This window comes from Mus pahari, chromosome 1, assembly GCF_900095145.1.
Source record: "Mus pahari chromosome 1, PAHARI_EIJ_v1.1, whole genome shotgun sequence".
Lineage (NCBI taxonomy): Eukaryota > Metazoa > Chordata > Mammalia > Rodentia > Muridae > Mus > Mus pahari.
Genome location: NC_034590.1, coordinates 24,098,495 through 24,118,739, shown reverse-complemented (window position 1 = coordinate 24,118,739; position 20,245 = coordinate 24,098,495). Strand labels below are relative to the sequence as shown.

The window sequence follows — 20,245 nt, the reverse complement described above, 5'->3', positions numbered from 1 at the left end:
AGAAGAAGAAGAAGAGAAAGAAAGAAAGAAAGAAAGAAAGAAAGAAAGAAAGAAAGAAAGAAAGAAAGAAAGAAAGAAAGAAAGAAAGAAAGAAAATACACCCAAGAGGAGTAGACTGCAGGAAATAATCAAACTCAGGACTAAAATCAACCAAGTAGAAACAAAAAGAACTATACAAAGAGTCAAACAAATGAGGAGCCAGCCGGTTCTTTGAAGAAATCAACAAGATAGATAAACCCTCAGCTAGACTAACCAGAGGGCACAGAGACCATATCCAAATCAACAAAATCAGAAATAAAAAGGGAGATATAACAACAGAAAGGGAGGAAATTAAAAAAACCATCAGATCCTACTACAAAAGCCTATACTCAACAAAACTAGAAAATTTCTGGATGAAATGGACAATTTTCTAGACAGATACCCAGTATGAAAGTTAAATCAGGACCAAATAAATGACCTAAACAGTCCCACAAGTCATAAAGAAATAGAAGCAGTCATTACTAGTCTCCCAACCAAAAAAAAAAAAAAAAAAGCACAGGACCAGATGGGTCTAGTGCAGAGTTCTATCAGTCCTTCAAAGAAGATCTAATATTAATACTTTTCAAACTCTTCAACAAAATGGAAACAGAAGGAACACTATCCAATACCGTCTATGAAGACAAAATTACTCTGATACGAAACCACACAATGACACAACAAAGAAAGAGAACTTCAGACAAATGTCCCTTATGAATATCAATGCAAGAATATTCAATAAAATTATGGCAAAGTGAATCCAAGAAAAAATCAAAATGATCATTCACCACAATCAAGTAGGTTTCATCCCAGGGACTCAGGGATGGTTCAATATATGGAAGTCCATCAAGGTAAACCACTAAATAAACAAACTCAAAGAAAAAAACACACATGATCATTTGATCAGATGCTGAGAAATCATTTCACAAAATCCAACACCCCTTCATGATAAAAGTTTTAGAAAGATCAGAAATTCAAGTCCCATATCTAACCATAGTAAAAGCAATCAATATACAGGAAACCAGTAGCCAACACCAAACTAAATGGAGAGAAACTTGAAGCAATTTCACTAAAATCAGGTACTAGACAATGCTACCCATTCTCTCCCTACCTTTTTAATATAGTACTTGAAGTTCTCGTCTGAGCAATTAGACAAGAAAAGGAGATCAAAGGGATACAAAATGGAAAGGAAGAAGTCAAATATAACTATTATCAGATGATATAATGGTATACTTAAGTGACCCCAAAATTCCACCAGAGAACCTCTAATCCTGATAAACAACTTCAGAAAGGGGCTGGATATAAAATTAACTCAAACAAATGAGTGGTCTTCCTCTACACAAAGGATAAACAGGATGAGAAAGAAATTAGGGAAACAACACCCTTCATAATAGTCAAAAATAATGTAAAATACCTTGGTGTGACTCTAAATAAGGAAGTGAAAGATTATGTATAATAAGTACTTCAAATCTCTGAAGAAAGAAATCAAAGATCTCAGAAGATGGAAAGATCTCCTATGCTAATGGATTGGCAGGATTAATATAGTAAAAATGACCATCTTGCCAAAAGCAATCTACAGATTCAATGAAATCCCCATCAAAATTCCAACTCAATTCTTTATAGAGTTAGAAAGAGCAATTCTCAATTTCATTTGGAATAGCAAAAAGCTCCAGATAGTGAAAAATCTTTGCAACAATAAAAGAAATTCTGGGGGAATCACCATCCCTGACCTCAAGCTATACTATAGAGCAATAGTGATAAAAACTATATGGTGTTGGCACATTGACAGGTAGGTAGATCAATGGAATAGAATTGAACAACCAGAAACGAACCCACCCACCTATGGTCACTTGATCTTTGACAAGGGAACTAAAACCATCCAGTGGAAAAAAGATAGCATTTTCAACAAATGGTGCTGGTGCAACAGGCATGTAGCATGTAAACAATGCAAATCGATCCATTCTCTTCTCCTTGTATAAAGCTTAAGTCCAAGTAGATCAAGGACCCCCACATAAAACCAGATACACTGAAACTAATAGAAAAGAAATGGGGAAGAGCCTCAAACACATGGGCCCAGGGGAACATTTCCTGAACAGAATACCAATAGCTTATGCTCTAAGATCAAGAATTGACAAGTGGGACCTCATAAAACTGCAAAGCTTCTGTAAGGCAAAGGACACTGTCAATAGGACAAAACGGCAACCAGCAGATTGGGGAAAGATCTTTACCAATCCTACATCTCACAGAGAGCTAATATCCAATATATACAGAGAACTCAAGAAGTTAGACTCTACAGAACCAAATAACCCTACTAAAAATGGGTACAGAGCAATCTAAAGAATTCTCAACTGAGGGATATCGAATTCCGAGAAGGTCCTAAAGAAATTTTAAACATCCTTAGTCATCAGAGAAAGACAAATCAAAACAACCCTGAGATTCCACCTCACACCAGTCAGAATGGCTAAGGTCAGAAATTCAAGTGACAGCAGATGCTGACAAGGATGTAGAAAAAAGAGGAACACCCCTCCATTGCTGTTGTGATTGCAAGATGATACAAATACTCTGGAAATCGACTTGGCAGTTCCTCAGAAAATTGAACGTAGACTACCTGAGGACCCAGCTGTATCACTCCTGGGCATATACCCAGAAGATGCTTCAACATGTACTAAGGACACATGTTCCACTATGTTCATAACAGCCTTACTTATAATAGCCAGAAGCTGGAAAGAACCCAGATGTCCCTGATCGGAAGAATGGTTACAGATAATGTGGTACATGTACACAATTAAATGAGGAATACTACTCAGCTATTAAAAACAGTGAATTCTTAGGCAAATGCATGGTACTAGAAAATTTCATCCTGAGTGAGGTTACCCAATCACAAAAGAACACCAAGGTATGCACTCACTGATAAGCAGGTATTAACCCAGAAGCTAGCAATACCAAGATACAATTCACAGACCACATGAAGCGCAAGAAGAAGAAAGACCAAAGTGTATATACTTCAGTCCTTGGAAGGGGAAACAAAATACCCATGGGAGGAGATAGAGATAAAGTGTGGAGCACAGACTGAAAAAAAAAAAAAAAAAAAAAGGCCATCCAGAGACTGCCCCACCTCGGGATCTATCCCATATATAGTTACCAAACCTAGACTCTACTGTGCATGCCAACAAGTGATTTCTGAGAGGAGCCTGATATAGCTGTCTCCTGAGAGGCTCTGCCAGTGCCTGAAAAATACAGAGGTGGATTCTCTCAGCCAACCATTGGGCTTAGCACAGGGTCCTCAATGGAAGAACTCGAGAAAGGACCCAAGGAGCTGAAGGGGTTTGCAGCCCCATAGGATGAACAGCAATATGAACCAACCAGTACACCCAGAGCACCAAGGGACTAAACCACCAACCAAAGAGTATACACAAGGTGGAACCCATGGCTCCAGCCGCATATGTAGCAGAGGATGGCCTTGTTGAACATCATTGGGAGGAGAGGCCCTTGGTCCTGTGAAGGCTCGGTGCCCTGTATAGTGGAATGCCAGGACAGGAAAGCAGACGTGAGTAGGTTGGTGAGCCGGAGTGGGGGATGGAATAGAGGGTTTTCAGAGGGGAAACCAGGAAAAAGGATAACATTTGAAACGTAAATAAAGAAAATTTCTATTTAAAAAAGGAAAGTAATTGATCCATAAGTTCTTGGCAAACAAAAAAAATGTAGGTATAAGAGAGATGTTTATATCACACAGAGCAGTGGGGTCACTCTGAGCATCTGTTAACAGAGAATTCTGTAACTTGGTGAAGATTAGCAGAGTGCCTCTCATCCCTCTATCTGTTCATCATGCTCACTAGCTGAACTCATCAAACATATCCTGTACCACTCTGCCCATTGCTTTCATGAACTAAATACATGTGCCGGGCGCTATGCCCACCTGGTGTTTTGTAAATTTTACCTTCTTCCATTTAGTCTACTTTTCAAATTTCACCACATTAATTTTTAAAACAAAAACTGAATATGCTATTCAAGATCCAATTTTTGTTGTAAACAGCAAGCAAACATGCTTTGTATGTTTTTTTCAAATATCTACTGCATATCCATTGATTCAGGTTAAGTGATAAGTATGAAATGAGATTCAAGAAGACATAATGACTTATTTAAATTATCACACTTTTTCTTTTAAAAATATATTCCTATTGAAAATAAATTTTTTTCTTACATTTTCTGATCATCGTTTCTACTCCCCCAACTCCTTCCAGATCATTCCCACCTTTTCTCCCTCCCAACTCCATGCCCTATCTTTCTTTCTTTCGTTTTCTAGAAACAAATAATGCTTGCAATGTATATATGAGTGTAAGAGTTCCATCAAATCTTCAGGAAAGTAGTAAACTAAGCCAAAAATCAGGGTAGCAACTAAGCCATGCTACAGTCTGTGTAGAACCACAGACTCTTGTAAAAACTGATTGGAGAAACAGGGTTTAAAATCTGATTTTCAAAACCCTCTCTAGGGATCCTCTGAGATGGCTCAGCAGGTAAGGGTACTTTCTATGAAATCTGAGTTATGTTCTTAGAACCCAGGTGGTGGAAAGAGAGAACTGACTTCTGCAAGTTGTCCTCTGCCCTCTATACATGCACCATGGCATGCATGTAATGCATTCACACTCAAACAAAGAGAAAGAGAGACACAGAGGCATAGATAGAGAGACACCGATATGCAAAAAAAACATGTATGGTTAAAGTGTAGAACATTCACTGATCCAAAAATCTGTTAATGGGCTCTTCACTACTTAAAGGAACCCTTGTTATAAAGCAGTATTTGTCAGTATTCTCTAGGAAAACGCACTTGTCATTTTAAGAATATTTCAAAGTAAGAACAAACGAATGTGGCCAAACTCAGAGGCAGCCAGATATAGCACCATGTGCTGAATCTAATCCTCCAGATGCTTGTGCCCACACCCAAAGATGATATTAGACACCTTGAAAAGGGAACCTCCAGGGCAATCTGGAAAGCATTCAGCTTCTTATTAGCATATTTGCAGTAGGATTTCATCTTTATTTCCGTGGGAGAGCTGGGTGGACTTTAATCTCTGCTTCTGCTTCTGTGACTGGTTATTATTGATACTGTATCAAAACTGACAGATGAATTAGCGGGGCAACCACCCTCCTGCCCCCCACACCCACTCAGTTTGAAGAGGTAAAGTCAGGAAAATGGTCAGGAATCAGTAGCAGAAAAGTGAGGTTAGTTGGAGCTAGCTTTTTAATCCCCAGCAGCTTTTAATCAGAAGCCCTGTATTCTCCTCACTGTCAGAAGCATATCAATACAGTATTGCAAAGTCTCTATAAACAACATATTCCTCTTTAAGGCAAGAAATAGCAATGAAGGAATATTAATTTCAGAATAGAAAGGATTTTTTAAAGATCAGAAAGTAAGTAAATAATTGTGTTGTATGCTACCATATTTATCTTAGCCTACGCATAATTCTATTGTAAGTAAATGTGACATACCATACACATAAAATACTGATGACCATCCAGTGTACTGCACAAGGATACCAGCTAAGGGCATTGCAATAACTGCTCCAGCATAGGAACCTGGATGGGGAGGAATGAAAGAGGAAAGTAAATGAAAGCAATAGTGGGGTTTTCCTTGGATGCTCTAGGATTGGCTCACACAAATATATGCAACAGCTGCACACACACACACACACACACACACACACACACACACACACACACACACCCCACTCCATCAAACACATGTTCACCCTACATCCTTACAGAAAACCACAGGACCATACCTAGAGTCAAACCTAGGATGCAGGACATAACAGAGATCTGAAGAACTGTAGCAAGGGTGTGGGCTGCAGAGATGCAAGAGCAATTACTGCTCTTGCAGAGGACACCTCTTCTATTCTCAGAACATGCATAGTAGCTCGTAACCATCCATAAATCCAGTTCCAAGGGTTTGATGCTCTTTTCTGGCTTTCAAGGTTCTTATGGATATTCCAAGTTGTCAACATGACTATTTCTGGAATGAACTACAATTCAGGGATAGAGGGCACACCTGTGATCCAGATCTTGAGGCTGGAAGACACATGATTTTGACCCAGATCTTGAGGCATAGTGGCCATGAAAAGTTTAGGCCCGGGCAACATGGTTGACACCTTTAATCCCAGGAGACAGAGGCAAGCAGATTTCTGAGTTCAAGGCCAGCCTGGGACAGAGCAAGTTCTAAGTAAAGAACAACTTAGATCCAGGTTTGGGGGTACACACCATTAATCTGGGGAACACTTTGTACTGGAGGCCTTCATAAGGACAATAGAAGGAAGGCTTCTTCTGCTGCTGCTTCTGCTTGTACTTACTTGCCAGCACATCTGTTGGAGCCTACTTCTTCAGGATTCCAGCTTATACAGAAGGCAAGCTGAGACACCTAGCCTCATGGGACTGAGCAACTACTAGGTTCTTGGACTTCCCATTCATAATTGCTCATTGTTTAGCAAGTTAGATTGCAAACTGTAAGTCATTCTAATAATTTCCTATAGTATATAGAGACATTCCATAAGTTCTGTGACCCTAGAGAACCATGACTAATACAGAGGGCACTGGGCACTCAGATAATGTACTAACATACATGCAGACAAACATGCAAATAGATGAGATAAAAATAAGAAAATAGAAGGGTTTGCAATTTTATGAGATCCCATTTGTCAATCTTGATCTTAGAACATAAGCCATTAGTGTTCTTTTCAGGAAAATTTCCCCTGTGCCCATGTGTTCGAGGCGCTTCCCCACTTTCTCTTCTATTGGTTTCAGTGTATCTGGATTTATGTGGAGGTCCTGGATCCACTTGGACTTGTGCTTTGTACAAGGAGAAGAGAATGAATCAATTTGCATTCTTCTACATGCCAATCTTTAGTTGAACCAGCACCATTTGTTGAAAATGCTGCAGCCGGGCGTGGTGGCGCACGCTTTTAATCCCAGCACAGAGGCAGGCGGATTTCTGAGTTCGAGGCCAGCCTGGTCTACAAAGTGAGTTCCAGGACAGCCAAGGCTACACAGAGAAACCCTGTCTCAAAAAAAAAAAAATGCTGTCTTTTTTTCCCACTGGATGGTTTTAGCGCCTTTGTCAAAGATCAAGTGACCATAGATGTATGGATTCATTTCAGGGTCTTCATGGTAGGTACTCACTGATACGTGGATATTAGCACAAAAGCTTGGAATAAGCAAAATACAATTCCCAGACCACATGAAGCTCAAGAAGAAGAAAGACCAAAGTGTGGATATTTCAGTCCTTCTTAGAAGGGGGAACAAAATGTCCCCTGGAGGAGATACAGAGACAAGGTTTAAAGCAGAGACTGAAGAAGAGGCCATCCAGAGACTGCCCCACCTGGGGACCCATCCCATATACAGTTACCAAATCCAGACACTACAGTGGATGCCAACAAGTGCTTGATTACAGGAGCCTGATATAGATGTTTCCTAAGAGGCTCTGCCAGAGCCTGACAAATACAAAGGTGCATGCTGGAAGCCAACCATTAGACTGAGCACAGGGTCCCCAGTGGAGGAGTTAGAGAAAGGATTGAAGGATTTGAAGGGGTTTCAAACAACAATATCAACCAAACAGACACCCCAGAGCTCCTAGGGACTAAGCCACCAACCAAAGAGTACACGTGGAGAGACCTATGGTTCCAGCCATATATGTAGCAGAGGATGCCCTTGTTGGACATCAGTGGGGGGAGAGGCCCTTGGTCCTGTGAAAGCTCTCTGCCCCAGTAGAGGGGAATGCCAGGATGGGAAGTGCAAGTGGGTGGATGGGTGGGGGAACACCCTCATAGAAGCAGGAGGAGGGGAATGGGGTAGTGGGTTTTCAAGGGAAAACAGGAAAGGGGATAACATTTGAAATGTAAGTAAAGAAAATATCTAATAAAAATTAAAAAAATAAATGATTGCCTAAACGTTTCTATTAAAAATGTAAGGAAATAACTGAATTGTTTTTAGAAAGGCATGTTTTACCTTTGCATGGCACTTTCTACTTTCATTTTAAAGTGTATCAAAAATTATTGTGAAACCAGTATCTCAGATTTGGAGACAAAAACTGAAATATTTAAAGCCTTTGGTACGTCTACAAATTCAACATCTATAGATAATAACATTGCTGATAATTTGTTATTGGTGGACTTTTACACCAGTTTCGTATTTTAAAGTGAATATGTATTATCTCTTGTTATGAGTTAGGAATGGGACTTTTCTTGCCTAACTATTTGGGAATCAAAAAAAAAAAAAATTAAAGTTGGCAGTCATGGTACTGCATGCATTTAATATCAGTACTCAGGAGGCAGAGGCAGGAATATCTCTGTGAGCTCTAGGCCAGTCTGATGTGCATACAGAGTTTCAGGCTAGTCCATGTTACATAGCTATCTCAAAAATAAAAAATAAACAAGTAAAGATAAAACCACCAGTTAACATAATTGAGGATGGTTCAACTCCCAAAATAATACAAAACATAAAGAAAAGCTGGTTTAAAGATGTCAATGAAAATTAAAATAGTGGTCCAAAACCAGATCCTTGGTAAATGCATTTATCAAACTTTGAGTTACTACCCGTGTCTTCCCTAACCATTTGCCCACAACATCGCAGCAGCACAATGCTCACCACAAAAGGAGGTCGTAGCCAACCTACTCCTCTCCAAAGGAGGGGCCCACTTGCTCCATATCCCATGACAGGCTGGATAGGTGACACCCTGTGGTTGGAAAAGAGGCACAGGTACTTAGGATGCAGAGCCACAAGGAAGTTAGCACATCCCCTCCACTGAGCCTGTTTCTAATCTGATGGCTCTTACTGAACCCATGGAATCCCATTTGAAAAACTCCACACACAGTTCCTTCAGATGCTCCCACCAATCAGGGGTCTCTCGCATCCTAATTTTCTTCTTGTTAAAGAGAAAGGTAAGGCTGACAATCAGTTTACTTCTGAGTCTGAACACTGTGAAATTTGGACAAGTGTGTGTAGGTCACTGCATTGTTTGATTCCCAAATACAAGGACTCTAAATAGGAGTTCAACCATCTAGAAGTTGACATTAAAAATGACTAGCCCTCTCTATAATTCTGATTCTAGAATATTGTTTTCCATGTTGGAAGAAAGAATGTGCTCAGTGTTTTTAATATTCAAATTATTTGTCTATTTCTGTCACACTTCATGTGGAGAAAGGACTGTTCATCGGCAAAATTGGGGTTTTAAAGGGCAGTCTTTCAAAGTCTTCTAGATATTACATCAAGATCCAATTGTACAACCACATGGCTAAGAATATGCCAAACATTGCAGTGTGTTAAAGAAAAAAGAGACTTAGGGTAAACCTCTCAAGAGGGATGGAGAGATGACTTAGCAGTTAAGTTGAATCCAAGTTTGGTTCTCTTCACCTATCTACAATTCGTCTATAACTCCAACTCCAGAGGATTCAATGCCCCTGGTCTCCTTTGGTACCTGCACTCATATACATGTACATACACACATGCAGAAATACACATCTATGTATAAATGAAAAATGATTTAAAGATTAGTCTTTTGAAAAATATATTCATGTCCAAAGGATGTAACTCAGTGGTATGAGAACACTTGCTTGCCTAGCGTGCATGCATGGAGCCCTGAGTTTGAGTACCAAGTACATTGACCACCTTGTAATTTCCAATGCTTCATTTTCAATTTTAACATTATGCAGTACAGTTAATATCTACTTATCCATAAAAACAAATAACATACAGCTTTCAGTTGCACACAAACTTGACTTGATGCCACCCTGTAGTTCTTACCTCCACAAGCCCTTGCAATATCCTAACAAAGATGACACATCCATAGTGCACTCTGGCTGCGGATGGGATCAGCATGTTGAGGGTAGAGGTGAGCAGTATCGCAGCCCCAAAGACCCTGGAAGACAGAGATGGGAAAATGTGAGTCAACGTGACTCAGACCACTCAAACCTCCTCAGGTCAATTTAGGTGGTTAAGAAAAACCAGTTTCAAAGTAGATATTCTCCTCCTATTAGAATAAAACAATTCACATATGAATCATCTAACTATAATAAATGTATCCTTGAATTACCTAAAAGTTATATATTATTTGATGTGCAAGAAACAAAAGGGTGGGCCAAAAGCAATCACCTTTCAATTTTCCAGACATTCCACAGACGATCTCACAGAAGATATTTTTCTTACTGAGTGTACCAATGTTAATTCCCTTTTTGTTCTTCATTGTGGGATACAAAGGCGGACAGATTTTGCCTGAAGTATACCCACAGTATCATATATCCACAACAACTTAAGAAAGAAGTAATAATTGGGAGAAAAATGTTACAGATTTATTTTTGCAAGTAAAATTCTGATTTAATTTAATCAGTTTTGAAAACTTCCATAATTTTTGTACTAATGAATAAAACACATCCTCAGTGAAAATGACAGAACCAATCCCTTGCAGAGTGTTCTATTTTAGGAACAGATCATTCCCAAGGATCCAACCCAGAGTATTACTAAGTTGTACTTTGACCTTTCAGTTCAGTTGGGATTGGGTGCATCATAGATGTTTCAATTTTTCCAGAGATGTATTAAATATCACAGTTAACACCTTGAATTTCTGAATGGCACATAATGATTATTAACCTGCTACTGAAATTTAATAAATAAGTTCACGAAGGGCTGAAAAAGAGAAGCTTTCTTCATGTCAGTCAAAGATTGGGACAGATAATTTTCTTGAAAAGTCAGCAGCCAGATCTGCCTCTCTTTCTTCCAGACTGGAGACAGTCTGATCCACCTCATAGAAACACTGAGTCCCCTCTTTGCTCTGACATGGCTGCTGAGTGGACATGTTCCATTTGAAGTCAGAGATGATATGGTATGCTAAGATTCAAGGGGGAGGAATCATGTTATCTGGTTTGTCTAACACATGTGTCTTCTCATAGTTATTGTGGGAGTAGTTTGGATTAAATTTACCTTTTAGGAATGTATCTTCCTGCCATGAGGTTCTTTCTGTTAGAAAGAGTTTTTAGGATGGTGCCATCATTAAATTAGATGAAAAGGGGTGAAGTTTTACATGTTTCATTCCTTTGAGTTTCGGTTGCTGAACCACCAGCATTTGGTAGGGATAATCCTCATTTGTAGAGTGCTGGCATGCTCATGAAATGTTTTTAGTTCCATCCTTAACTTTACCTAACAGATACCAATGGCATTCTACCTCTCAACCCCAACAGAAAATGCCTACAGCAATTACCAACTATCACTTAGGGGACAAAATCAGCCCCACAGTGAAATCAGAGATGCACTGTTTGTTGAGCACCGACCACAACCACAATCATAGCTAATTAATTACAAATAAGGCTTATTTGAGGGAAATCATGTGCAGACCTCACTGGCTGTAACTTCACAACCACTAAAGGCCCCATCAGCACAAGTATTAATTGACACATACCATACATAAAAACATGACCCTTGCCTGTGTACTTTACTGCAGAGTCCACTGTGTGACAATTTCTGAATGCTTCTAAGTTATTAATTCTCCAACTGTCATTGTAAGCATTACCATTGCTTTTGAAAACACATTGACTTTATTCTAACTGATAGGAATGAAGTCTATAGAACTTTGCCTAAAGTTTGAAAGTAAGTGAAATAATCTTATTTCATTTTAGACAATTGTTATACAAATGAGCACCAGAGAAACTAAATTTCAAAGCAGCAGGATTCTTTTTTCTTTTCCATCCAAAGTTTTATGTTTTACTAAGGAATATTGTAAGTAATATGTACATATTTCAATAAAATATACAAGAGCTATTTTAAATATCAAGTGAACATTTAATAACATAAAGGAATTTACATGTTAGGACTGAGAAATCTTGGCTAAACTATGGAGAGTATTACACTGCCCCAGTTTCTTCATATGTTTTGAGTTTTCACATCAAGGCATAAATGAACACACAAAGTTCACAGCACAGAGGCATTGTGGACAGGTCTCCTACAACAAGCAAAGATCTAGTGTCCTATGGGACTCCAAGCCAGGCAACTGGAAAGGATTTATTCTGCTGTTCTTCATATTTCTTACCCTGTGCGGAAAGCCTTTATGCTTTCTCTTGCTATACCAACCAGACTGATAAACTTTTCTAATCATAGTTCACCTGTGAACACTGACTTCAAACCTTTGTGAGGCTGGCATACTGTGCTCAGATAGGGAAGGAAGATTTTCAGAGCACTTATTACACCACTTGAACTCAGCTGATCATCCAAGAAATGATCTGGCTGAGTTAGACTTTCTTTTCATCTTCTTGGTTGACAAATAAGGAAACCACTTTAGAAAGACTAGTCAAGAAAACAGCAAGTAACAGAGCTGAGATCTGAACCTAGACCCTTGCTCTTCTGTTATTAGGATATTACCAGTATTCAAAAAAGCACGGGGATGTCCCATAGTACACCAGGAAAGGAAAAGAGACAAAACAAGAAGTCCTGAAGCAGCATTTTTCCAAAGCCTAATAAAAATACAAATGGACAGAACAGCTGACTGAGGTTGACCAGAAAGCCAAGCTTTCACAGAAAGGCTTTTGAGCCATGTCTTAGAGATGAATACATTAAAGGTAAAAGAAATTCTAAAAGGAAGAAATGAACCACAATTGTTCAAAATTTGAAGTGGTTGCAATATGGACTACTGTACCTCAAGCATTATGCATGAATTGTGTGGTGCCTGGATTAGTAGATGCCATCTGGGAACTGTGTGATTTGTCAATATCATCCTACAAACACAGAACACATCTGCACAGATGAAGAATGGCTAAATATCTAGTTGACAAAAATCTAACAGTATGTAGTCCATCTTTAACTGAAATGTCCCTATTGGACACATAGCTGGACCAGAAAAACAGGCATTGTTGAAGATGACTGACCATGTAATGTAGGGTATTAGAGAACCAAGAAAAACAGAAGAGATGATGAATAAAGAGGCTTGAAGAACATGGATAGGGTTGAGGCTTGGGATGTGCTCAAGGCTGTCTGTCACATCACAAAATGATATAGCTTGGGATGAATATACAGAGGCTTAATCACCTTGTGATGATTAAGGTAAGATGGGTGTACAGTTTACTAAACTTAAATGGCAGGAGATTTATGGCCCAGTAGGTAAAAAATGATCAGATTTACATTTCACAGAAGGAAATGGCCAAACCCACTGATAGTGGGGAAAAGGAATTAAGGCTGGCATACATATGGTACATAATGTTTGTAATATTCTTTCTCTATCACTTAATAACTCTAGGATAGGTAAGCTGATAACCTGGCTTCTGAGTTCTTGCCTATCACAAGAATTGAACCTTATACCACTCCCAGCCTGCAGGAAATGATTGTAGAACACAAAAGTGACATCTGCAAACACGTATCATAACTATTCAAAATAGCCAAGATTCAGAATCAGTCTACCTGCTCATAAACAAAAGGAATGTGGAAAAATATGGTCTTTACATAGTGGAATATTACTGAGCCATAAAGAAAATCAAAATCATGTCGCTTGCAGGAAAATTAAGAGAAGCAAAGCAGACATGGAGAAGCAACCAACCAACCAATCCAGGTTTTCGACTATATGAAAACAAATATTTTAAAGATGTGCTGTAGTAGGTGACTACAAGGAAACTATTCTTTTCAAAAACAGCAAGGCAATTGTACATATGAACTCATTGCAAGTGTGACAACATTCACAAGATCTGTGCAAATTCAAGGTAGACAAGATTCCAGCATGGGGGTGGGATTGGCCATGGATCCCCTCCCTTAACTGAGGAGCTACTGTCATTTGGTAGCTGCTGGAGAGAGAGAGAGCTAGTTTTCTCTAAAGATGTGGCCCCTGGTATGTTGGCCACAGTCCAGTGGAAGGCCACATATACATGGGTATATGGACAGAAACACAAGTTGGACTCAATAGGTTGGAGTGAAAAAAAAAAAAAAAAAAAACCCCACAAAGCTGGATGTGTAATGGATTTGGGAGGGAGTTTGAGGGAATGGATAAATACAATCTAAGTACACTGTACAAAATTCTCAAAGACCTATGAAGAAATAAAAATAAATGTACAGAAGAGTTGACAGCATAAAAAAAGAAAAACATTCTGAAGAAGAGGAGCCACAGACAAGAGAAGGCAGAGAGTAGAAGGCATGCTGAACAGTATCAAAGCACAGTGGGTGCTTATATGAAGAGCCATAGCAATGATCATGTGCTTGTGAAATTAACATGTATCTCTCAGCAACCATAATTTAATGAATTATAAAGGAAATATACAGTGAGTAAAATAAAAAGAACAGCACCAGGCCATATTTAAGAATGATTTTGGCTTCAACCCAAATCTACATGACCTGGGTTCTAAAGTGTCCTTTACCATTGTCAACAAGAGATCTAAACCAGCTTGTGCAAAGTCCTGCATATCATTCACTGTATTCAAAACAGGAATGTTAACAGGCTCAGTTGTGTAGATCTATGGTTCATTATCCACAATCAGAAGGGTGCTGAACACAACCTAAGCACTTAAGGACTGTTCACTTGTGCAAGGCAAGCTTCGCATCAGTGTGCTGACACAGCTTCTAGGGTTGTTAATGAAAGACAGGTGTCTGCTATACAAAAATGTATCCATCAATATGAGCCAAACAACTATTGAAGCGCATGTGGGAATGAGCTGTAGATGGTCACAATTGCAATGGCATTAAAAAGCTACTACTAGGCCGTAGAGATGGTTCAGAGGGTTAAGGCTGTACATGTGAGGACCTGACTTTCACTCCTGAGAGACCCATGGTGGAAAGACAGAACTGAATTTCATAAGTTGTGCTCTGATTTTTCACATGTGCGCCATGGTACACTTCTCTGCAAATAATCAAATTGCAAATTATTTTTTTTTTTAAGAAATCTGCTACTACTACCATTCTTGCCCAAATGGTGCCTCACAGGGAGCCTCAAAAGCTCCCAAGCTAATAAAGGCAGAAAACTGAGAATGATAACTTATGCTCACTGGGTCTGGCTGTAGAATTCAGATAGCCTAGCACTAAACTCAGTTGTATCATAAGAGCAGCAACAATGCACTAATATGAAAAATGCCAGAAGCAGCAGAGAAATGAGTAAAACCTTTGAAAAACAACAGCCATATTGAAAGATAGATGGTAGCAGGTGGTGGGGAATGAGGATGAGAGAGTAGCTTACTCCCCCACATACCCCAACCCCCCACTCCACACCCACCTACACCCCACCCTATCTCCTACCACACACACAAGGAGAACCTATCCCTGCAATAGTTCTAAGAGCATCTTGAAGTCATTATCAGGGGGAGCAAATAATGTTGCCAAGCAGGTCTACATGTCAATAAAGAAATGGCAGCTATAGAGCTGAGTGGGAAAGGAAGTTACAAACCACAAAGCAGGTTAGCAATGTGGAGTCTATACTACACCAAGGATAATGATGAATGAAAGGCTGGCTATAATAGATTCTGAGGCTCAGAGTTCCAGACTCTGTGGAAATATGTGGAACTGAGAATTGTATTTCTCACAACCCCAGTGATCCTGCTTGCTCTGTCCTGAGATGGACTGGTTTAGCAATGTATGGGATTACCCGAGTCATCACATAAAGGCAGTCATATAGTGGAAGATCTTCGGTACAGGGCTTTCTTTCTTCACAGAGGGCAGAAGCAAGGGAAAACAGAAGCACACGCTGCAGTGAAAGATGTCATGTTTGTGTGTGTTTGTATGCCTGTGAGTCCCTGTGTGTGCAGGTGTATGTTGTTATGGAGGCCAGAGAATAAATTTGGATGTCCTTGATGCAGGAGTCATCATGTTTCATGAGGCAGAAACAGCCCAGAACTCAACATGTAGGCTATGCTATACCTAGAATTTTTGCATGGGCTCTGAGAATCAAACACAGGTCTTTCCTGGTGCATGCGGCATTCATTTTATAAGCTGAACTGTCTTCCAGATGCAAAATTAACATAAAGCAAAAGATGATCAAGAATCAAATTTTTCAACACAATTTTGCTTATGCTGCTGGTCAGAATGGTTAAACAGCAAGCCCGTTTTGTTTAAGGGCATTTATACAACCTGACATTATACCAATTAAGAAAGGACTTGGAGAAACAACCCAGTGGTCTACAAGTGGTAAAGAGCACGTGATATTTTTCAAGAGGACGTGAGTTCAGTACCCAGCATCTATCTTGGTGCTCACAAGCATTAAAACTCCAGTTTCTGGGGATCTGATTGCATTTCTAACCTATGTAGGCATGAGTGTGCTTACAACCACACGTACAAATAAAAACATATCTCTTTTAGAAGAACATAAATTTGGTAGTGACAGAGAGATAATTCATATACAAGCTTCTTGCCTCCGGGGGATGACTTTAGGTGAGTGATCATAACTTACACTTCTAGGTCTCACCTTTTCCATCTGTAAATTTCAATGTTAAAACTGCATGGTATTGGTATTGGTACAGGGACAGGCAGGAAGATCAATGGAATGGAACTGAAGACCCAGAAATGAACCTACACACCTATGGTCACTTGATCTTTGACAAAGGAGCTAAAACCACCCAGTGGAAAACAGACAGCATTTTCAACAAATGGAGATGGTTCAACTGATGGTCAGCATGTAGAAAAATGCAAATCAACCCATTCTTATCTCCTTATATAAAGCTTAAGTCCAAGTGGATCAAGGACCTTCTCATAAAACCAGATACACTAAAACTAATAGAAAAGAAAGTGGGGAAGAGCCTTGAACACATGGGTACAAGGGAAAATTTCCTGAACAGAACACCAATAGCTTATGCTCTAAGATCAATAATCAACAAATGGGACCTCATAAAATTGCAAAGCTTCTGTAAGGCCAAGGTCACTGTCAATAGGACAGAAAGGCAACCAACAGATTGGGAAAAGATCCTTACCAATCCTACATCCAGTCGAGGGCTAATATCTAATATATACAGAGAACTCAAAAAGTTAGACTCTACAGAACCAAATAACCCTATTAAAAATGGGGTACAGAGCTAAACAAAGAATTTTTAACTGAGGAATATCGAATGTCTGAGATGCACCTAAAGAAATGTTCAATATCCTTAGTCATCAGGGAAATGCAAATCAAACCAATACTGAGATTCCACCTCACACCAGTCAGAATAGCACTGATGAAAAACCCAGGTGACAGCAGATGCTGGCAAGGATGTGGAGAAAGAGGAACACTCCTCCATTGTTGGTGTGATTGCAAGCTGGTACAACCACACTGGAAATCAGTTTGGCAGTTCCTCAGAAAACTGGACAGAGTACTACCTGAGGATACAGCTATAACACTCCTGGACATATACCCAGAAGATACTCCAACATGTAATAAGGATACATGCTCCGCTATGTTCATAGCAGCCTTATTTATAATATCTAGGAGCTGGAAAAGAACTTAGATGTCGTTCAACAGAGGAATGGATACAGAAAATGTGGTACATTTACACAATGGAGTACTACTCAGCTATTAAAAATGATGAATTCATGAAATTCTTAGGCAAGTGGTCAAAATTAGAAAATATCATCCTGAGTGAGATAACTGAATCGCAAAAGAGCACACATGGTATGCACTCATTGATAAGTGGATATTAGTCCAGAAGCTCCAAATAACCAGGATACAATTCACAGACCACATGAAGGTCAATAAGAAGGAAGACCAAAGTGTGAATACTCTGGTCCTTCTTAGAAGGAAAACAAAATACTTACAGGAGCAAATATGTAAATAAAGTGTTGAACAGAGACTGAAAGAAAGGCCACCCAGAAACTGTCCCACCTGGAGATTCATCCCATATCCAGTTACTAAACCCAGACACTATTGTGGATGCCAAGAAGTGCTTGCTAAAAAGAACCTGATATGGCTGTCTCCTGAGAGGCTCTGCCAGAGCCTGACAAATACAGAGGCAGATGTTTGCAGCCAAACATTGGACTGAACATGGGGTCCCTAATAGAGGAATTAGAGAAATGACTGAAGGAGTTAAAGGGGTTTGCAATCCCATAGAAAGAATAACAATATCAACTAACCAGAACCCCCCCACACACACATACACATACACAGAACTCCCAGGGACTAAGCCATCAACCAGGAAATACACATGACTCCAACTGTATTTGTAGCAGAGCATGGCCTTGTCATGCATCAATGGGAGGAGAGGTCCTTCCTCCTATGAAGGCTCCATAGATGCCCAAGTATGGGGGAATCGAGGGCAGGGAGGTGGGAGTGGGTGGGTGGGTGGAGAAAGACTCATAGAAGCAGGGGGAGGAAGGATGTGATAGGGTGTTTCTGTGAGGGAGGGAAACTAGGAGAGGGGATAACATATGAAATGTAAATAAAGAAAATATCCAATAAAAAAAAGTTTATGAGAATAAAAACTCCGTTAGAGTACCGTGAAGATGGAATGAATAGGCTATGCACCATGCTTGCATCACAGTGAATAGTTCTGAATACCATCATTAGCGTAGAAGTGCCTTAACCACAGCTAGAGTGTTCAGAGAATTATCATTCCTCCACCTGTTTTCTCCATAACAATGCTACACCACTAGATAATGTCCTTTTTATGACTGTAGATGCACAGTGGTTTCATGTCATACTGAGGTTCTAGAAGATTAAAGTGCATGGAACAAATGTAGCGGGACCACTATCTCCCATTAAGTAACAGTGGATTGACTGAGATCCATTAGTCTCTTAATCTATTGTGCTTCTACTCAGAGGGGCTGACTTCCCCTCAGCTTGCTTTTGGCTAAAAGCTGGATTGTTTTTAAAGACAGATTGATGTATCATTTTCAAGTGTATGTGTCCACAGGGATCTGTGCACATGGCATGTGTGCAGGAGCCCTTAGAGGCAGAAAAGCTTGTCAGATCTCCTCAAGTTGGAATTACAGGCCATCTTGATGGGCTCACATTGGGTGCCGGGAACCAAAGCCGGGCCCTCTGCAGGCACAGTAAGTGCTTCCAACTTCTAAGGCTCTCCTCCCTCCCCCAGGTTCCTAAAATATAGCTTCTTATTTATATTTGGTTATACACTATGAGGACTGAGAACTCTCTTTCCTTCTTCATTGTATACATGAAGTGATATAACTGCTGAGTACCCTCAGGCTTAGGTGTGGATTTGTGGTGCTTATATACTGACTTTCACACTCCTGGTGTTTTAAAATTTCTCTAAGATGTACTATCAATACTTTCCCATAGATCCATGTATATAATAACATGAAAATAAGGTGGTTGATATGAGAACATTTTAATGAATTTGTGATATAGTAGAGTTCTAAGGTAATTTGACTAGTGAACTATATATTTACAAAATTAATCTCTGGATTTGGATTTTTATAAAATACCTTAATTCTCCTTTTTGTTTTGCTAGGCCATACCTTTTTAGTAAAGAAATTTAATTTAAGGTCAGGTTTTAAATCTGTAAAGGTGAGGAATAAGCAGGAAAAGAAATATTCTACTTCATATTAAAAATATTTTTTAAAGTGAGAAAATTTACCCAAAATGAGTGTTTGTCAATTTAGTTATTTTTTGGAATTCTAAAACCCATTCTCCATAGCATTGTAAAAATATATTTATGTTACTGTCATATATATATATATATATATATATATATATATATATATATATACTGGAATGTCTAAGCTATAAATAGAAGCTTCCAATAAGGTACACATTTCAGCAATGAACTAAAGAATGTTCTCTGCTTAATAATACAAAATAGTGAGATGAATCTAAAGTAGACAGACATTTAATGTGTTTTAAACTTCTTTTTGATTGCAGATAGCAGATAACTAATTTCTAACACAGGAACCCACACTTGTGTGACCATGAGTCTGATAAAGATGAGAAATCAGAGTGGGGACAAAATAAAATAAAATTTTACAACTAATGTATGATGTATTCTTTTCTTTGCTCTACAAAAGTATTAGAAACATATAGCTTCTAGTTTTTCAACCAAAATGAGAAACTATGACATAAATGACTGGCATTTGCTTATTGAAGTTGTTTTTCAAAATAATAAATGATGAAAATGATTTAAATTTAATTCCCTTGTTGTTTCCTTAGCTCAAATATCACAGACCAAATGAATCCTCTGGATTTTTTTCAAGTGAAGAACTAATTTCTATTGTTTTTCACTTTCGAGGTGTACATGCGAACACAAATGCACACATGCCCCCCCCCCGATGTTCTTTGTCTTTTCTAAAACCTTACTGATTTTTGAGAATT

The 20,245-nt window shown here is 39.1% G+C and overlaps 1 protein-coding gene across 1 annotated transcript in view; it reads right to left on the bottom strand.

The window, feature by feature from the left end:
- Positions 1–20,245, bottom strand: part of Slc17a6 (solute carrier family 17 member 6) — a 47,986-nt gene that overhangs the window by 15,467 nt on the left and 12,274 nt on the right. The window contains exons 4-6 of the mRNA XM_021199227.1: positions 9,805–9,919; positions 8,650–8,737; positions 5,503–5,589 (exon numbers count right to left, since the gene is read on the bottom strand). Coding sequence (XP_021054886.1) covers positions 5,503–5,589; positions 8,650–8,737; positions 9,805–9,919 — 290 coding nt within the window. The remainder of the gene's footprint in view (positions 1–5,502; positions 5,590–8,649; positions 8,738–9,804; positions 9,920–20,245) is intronic.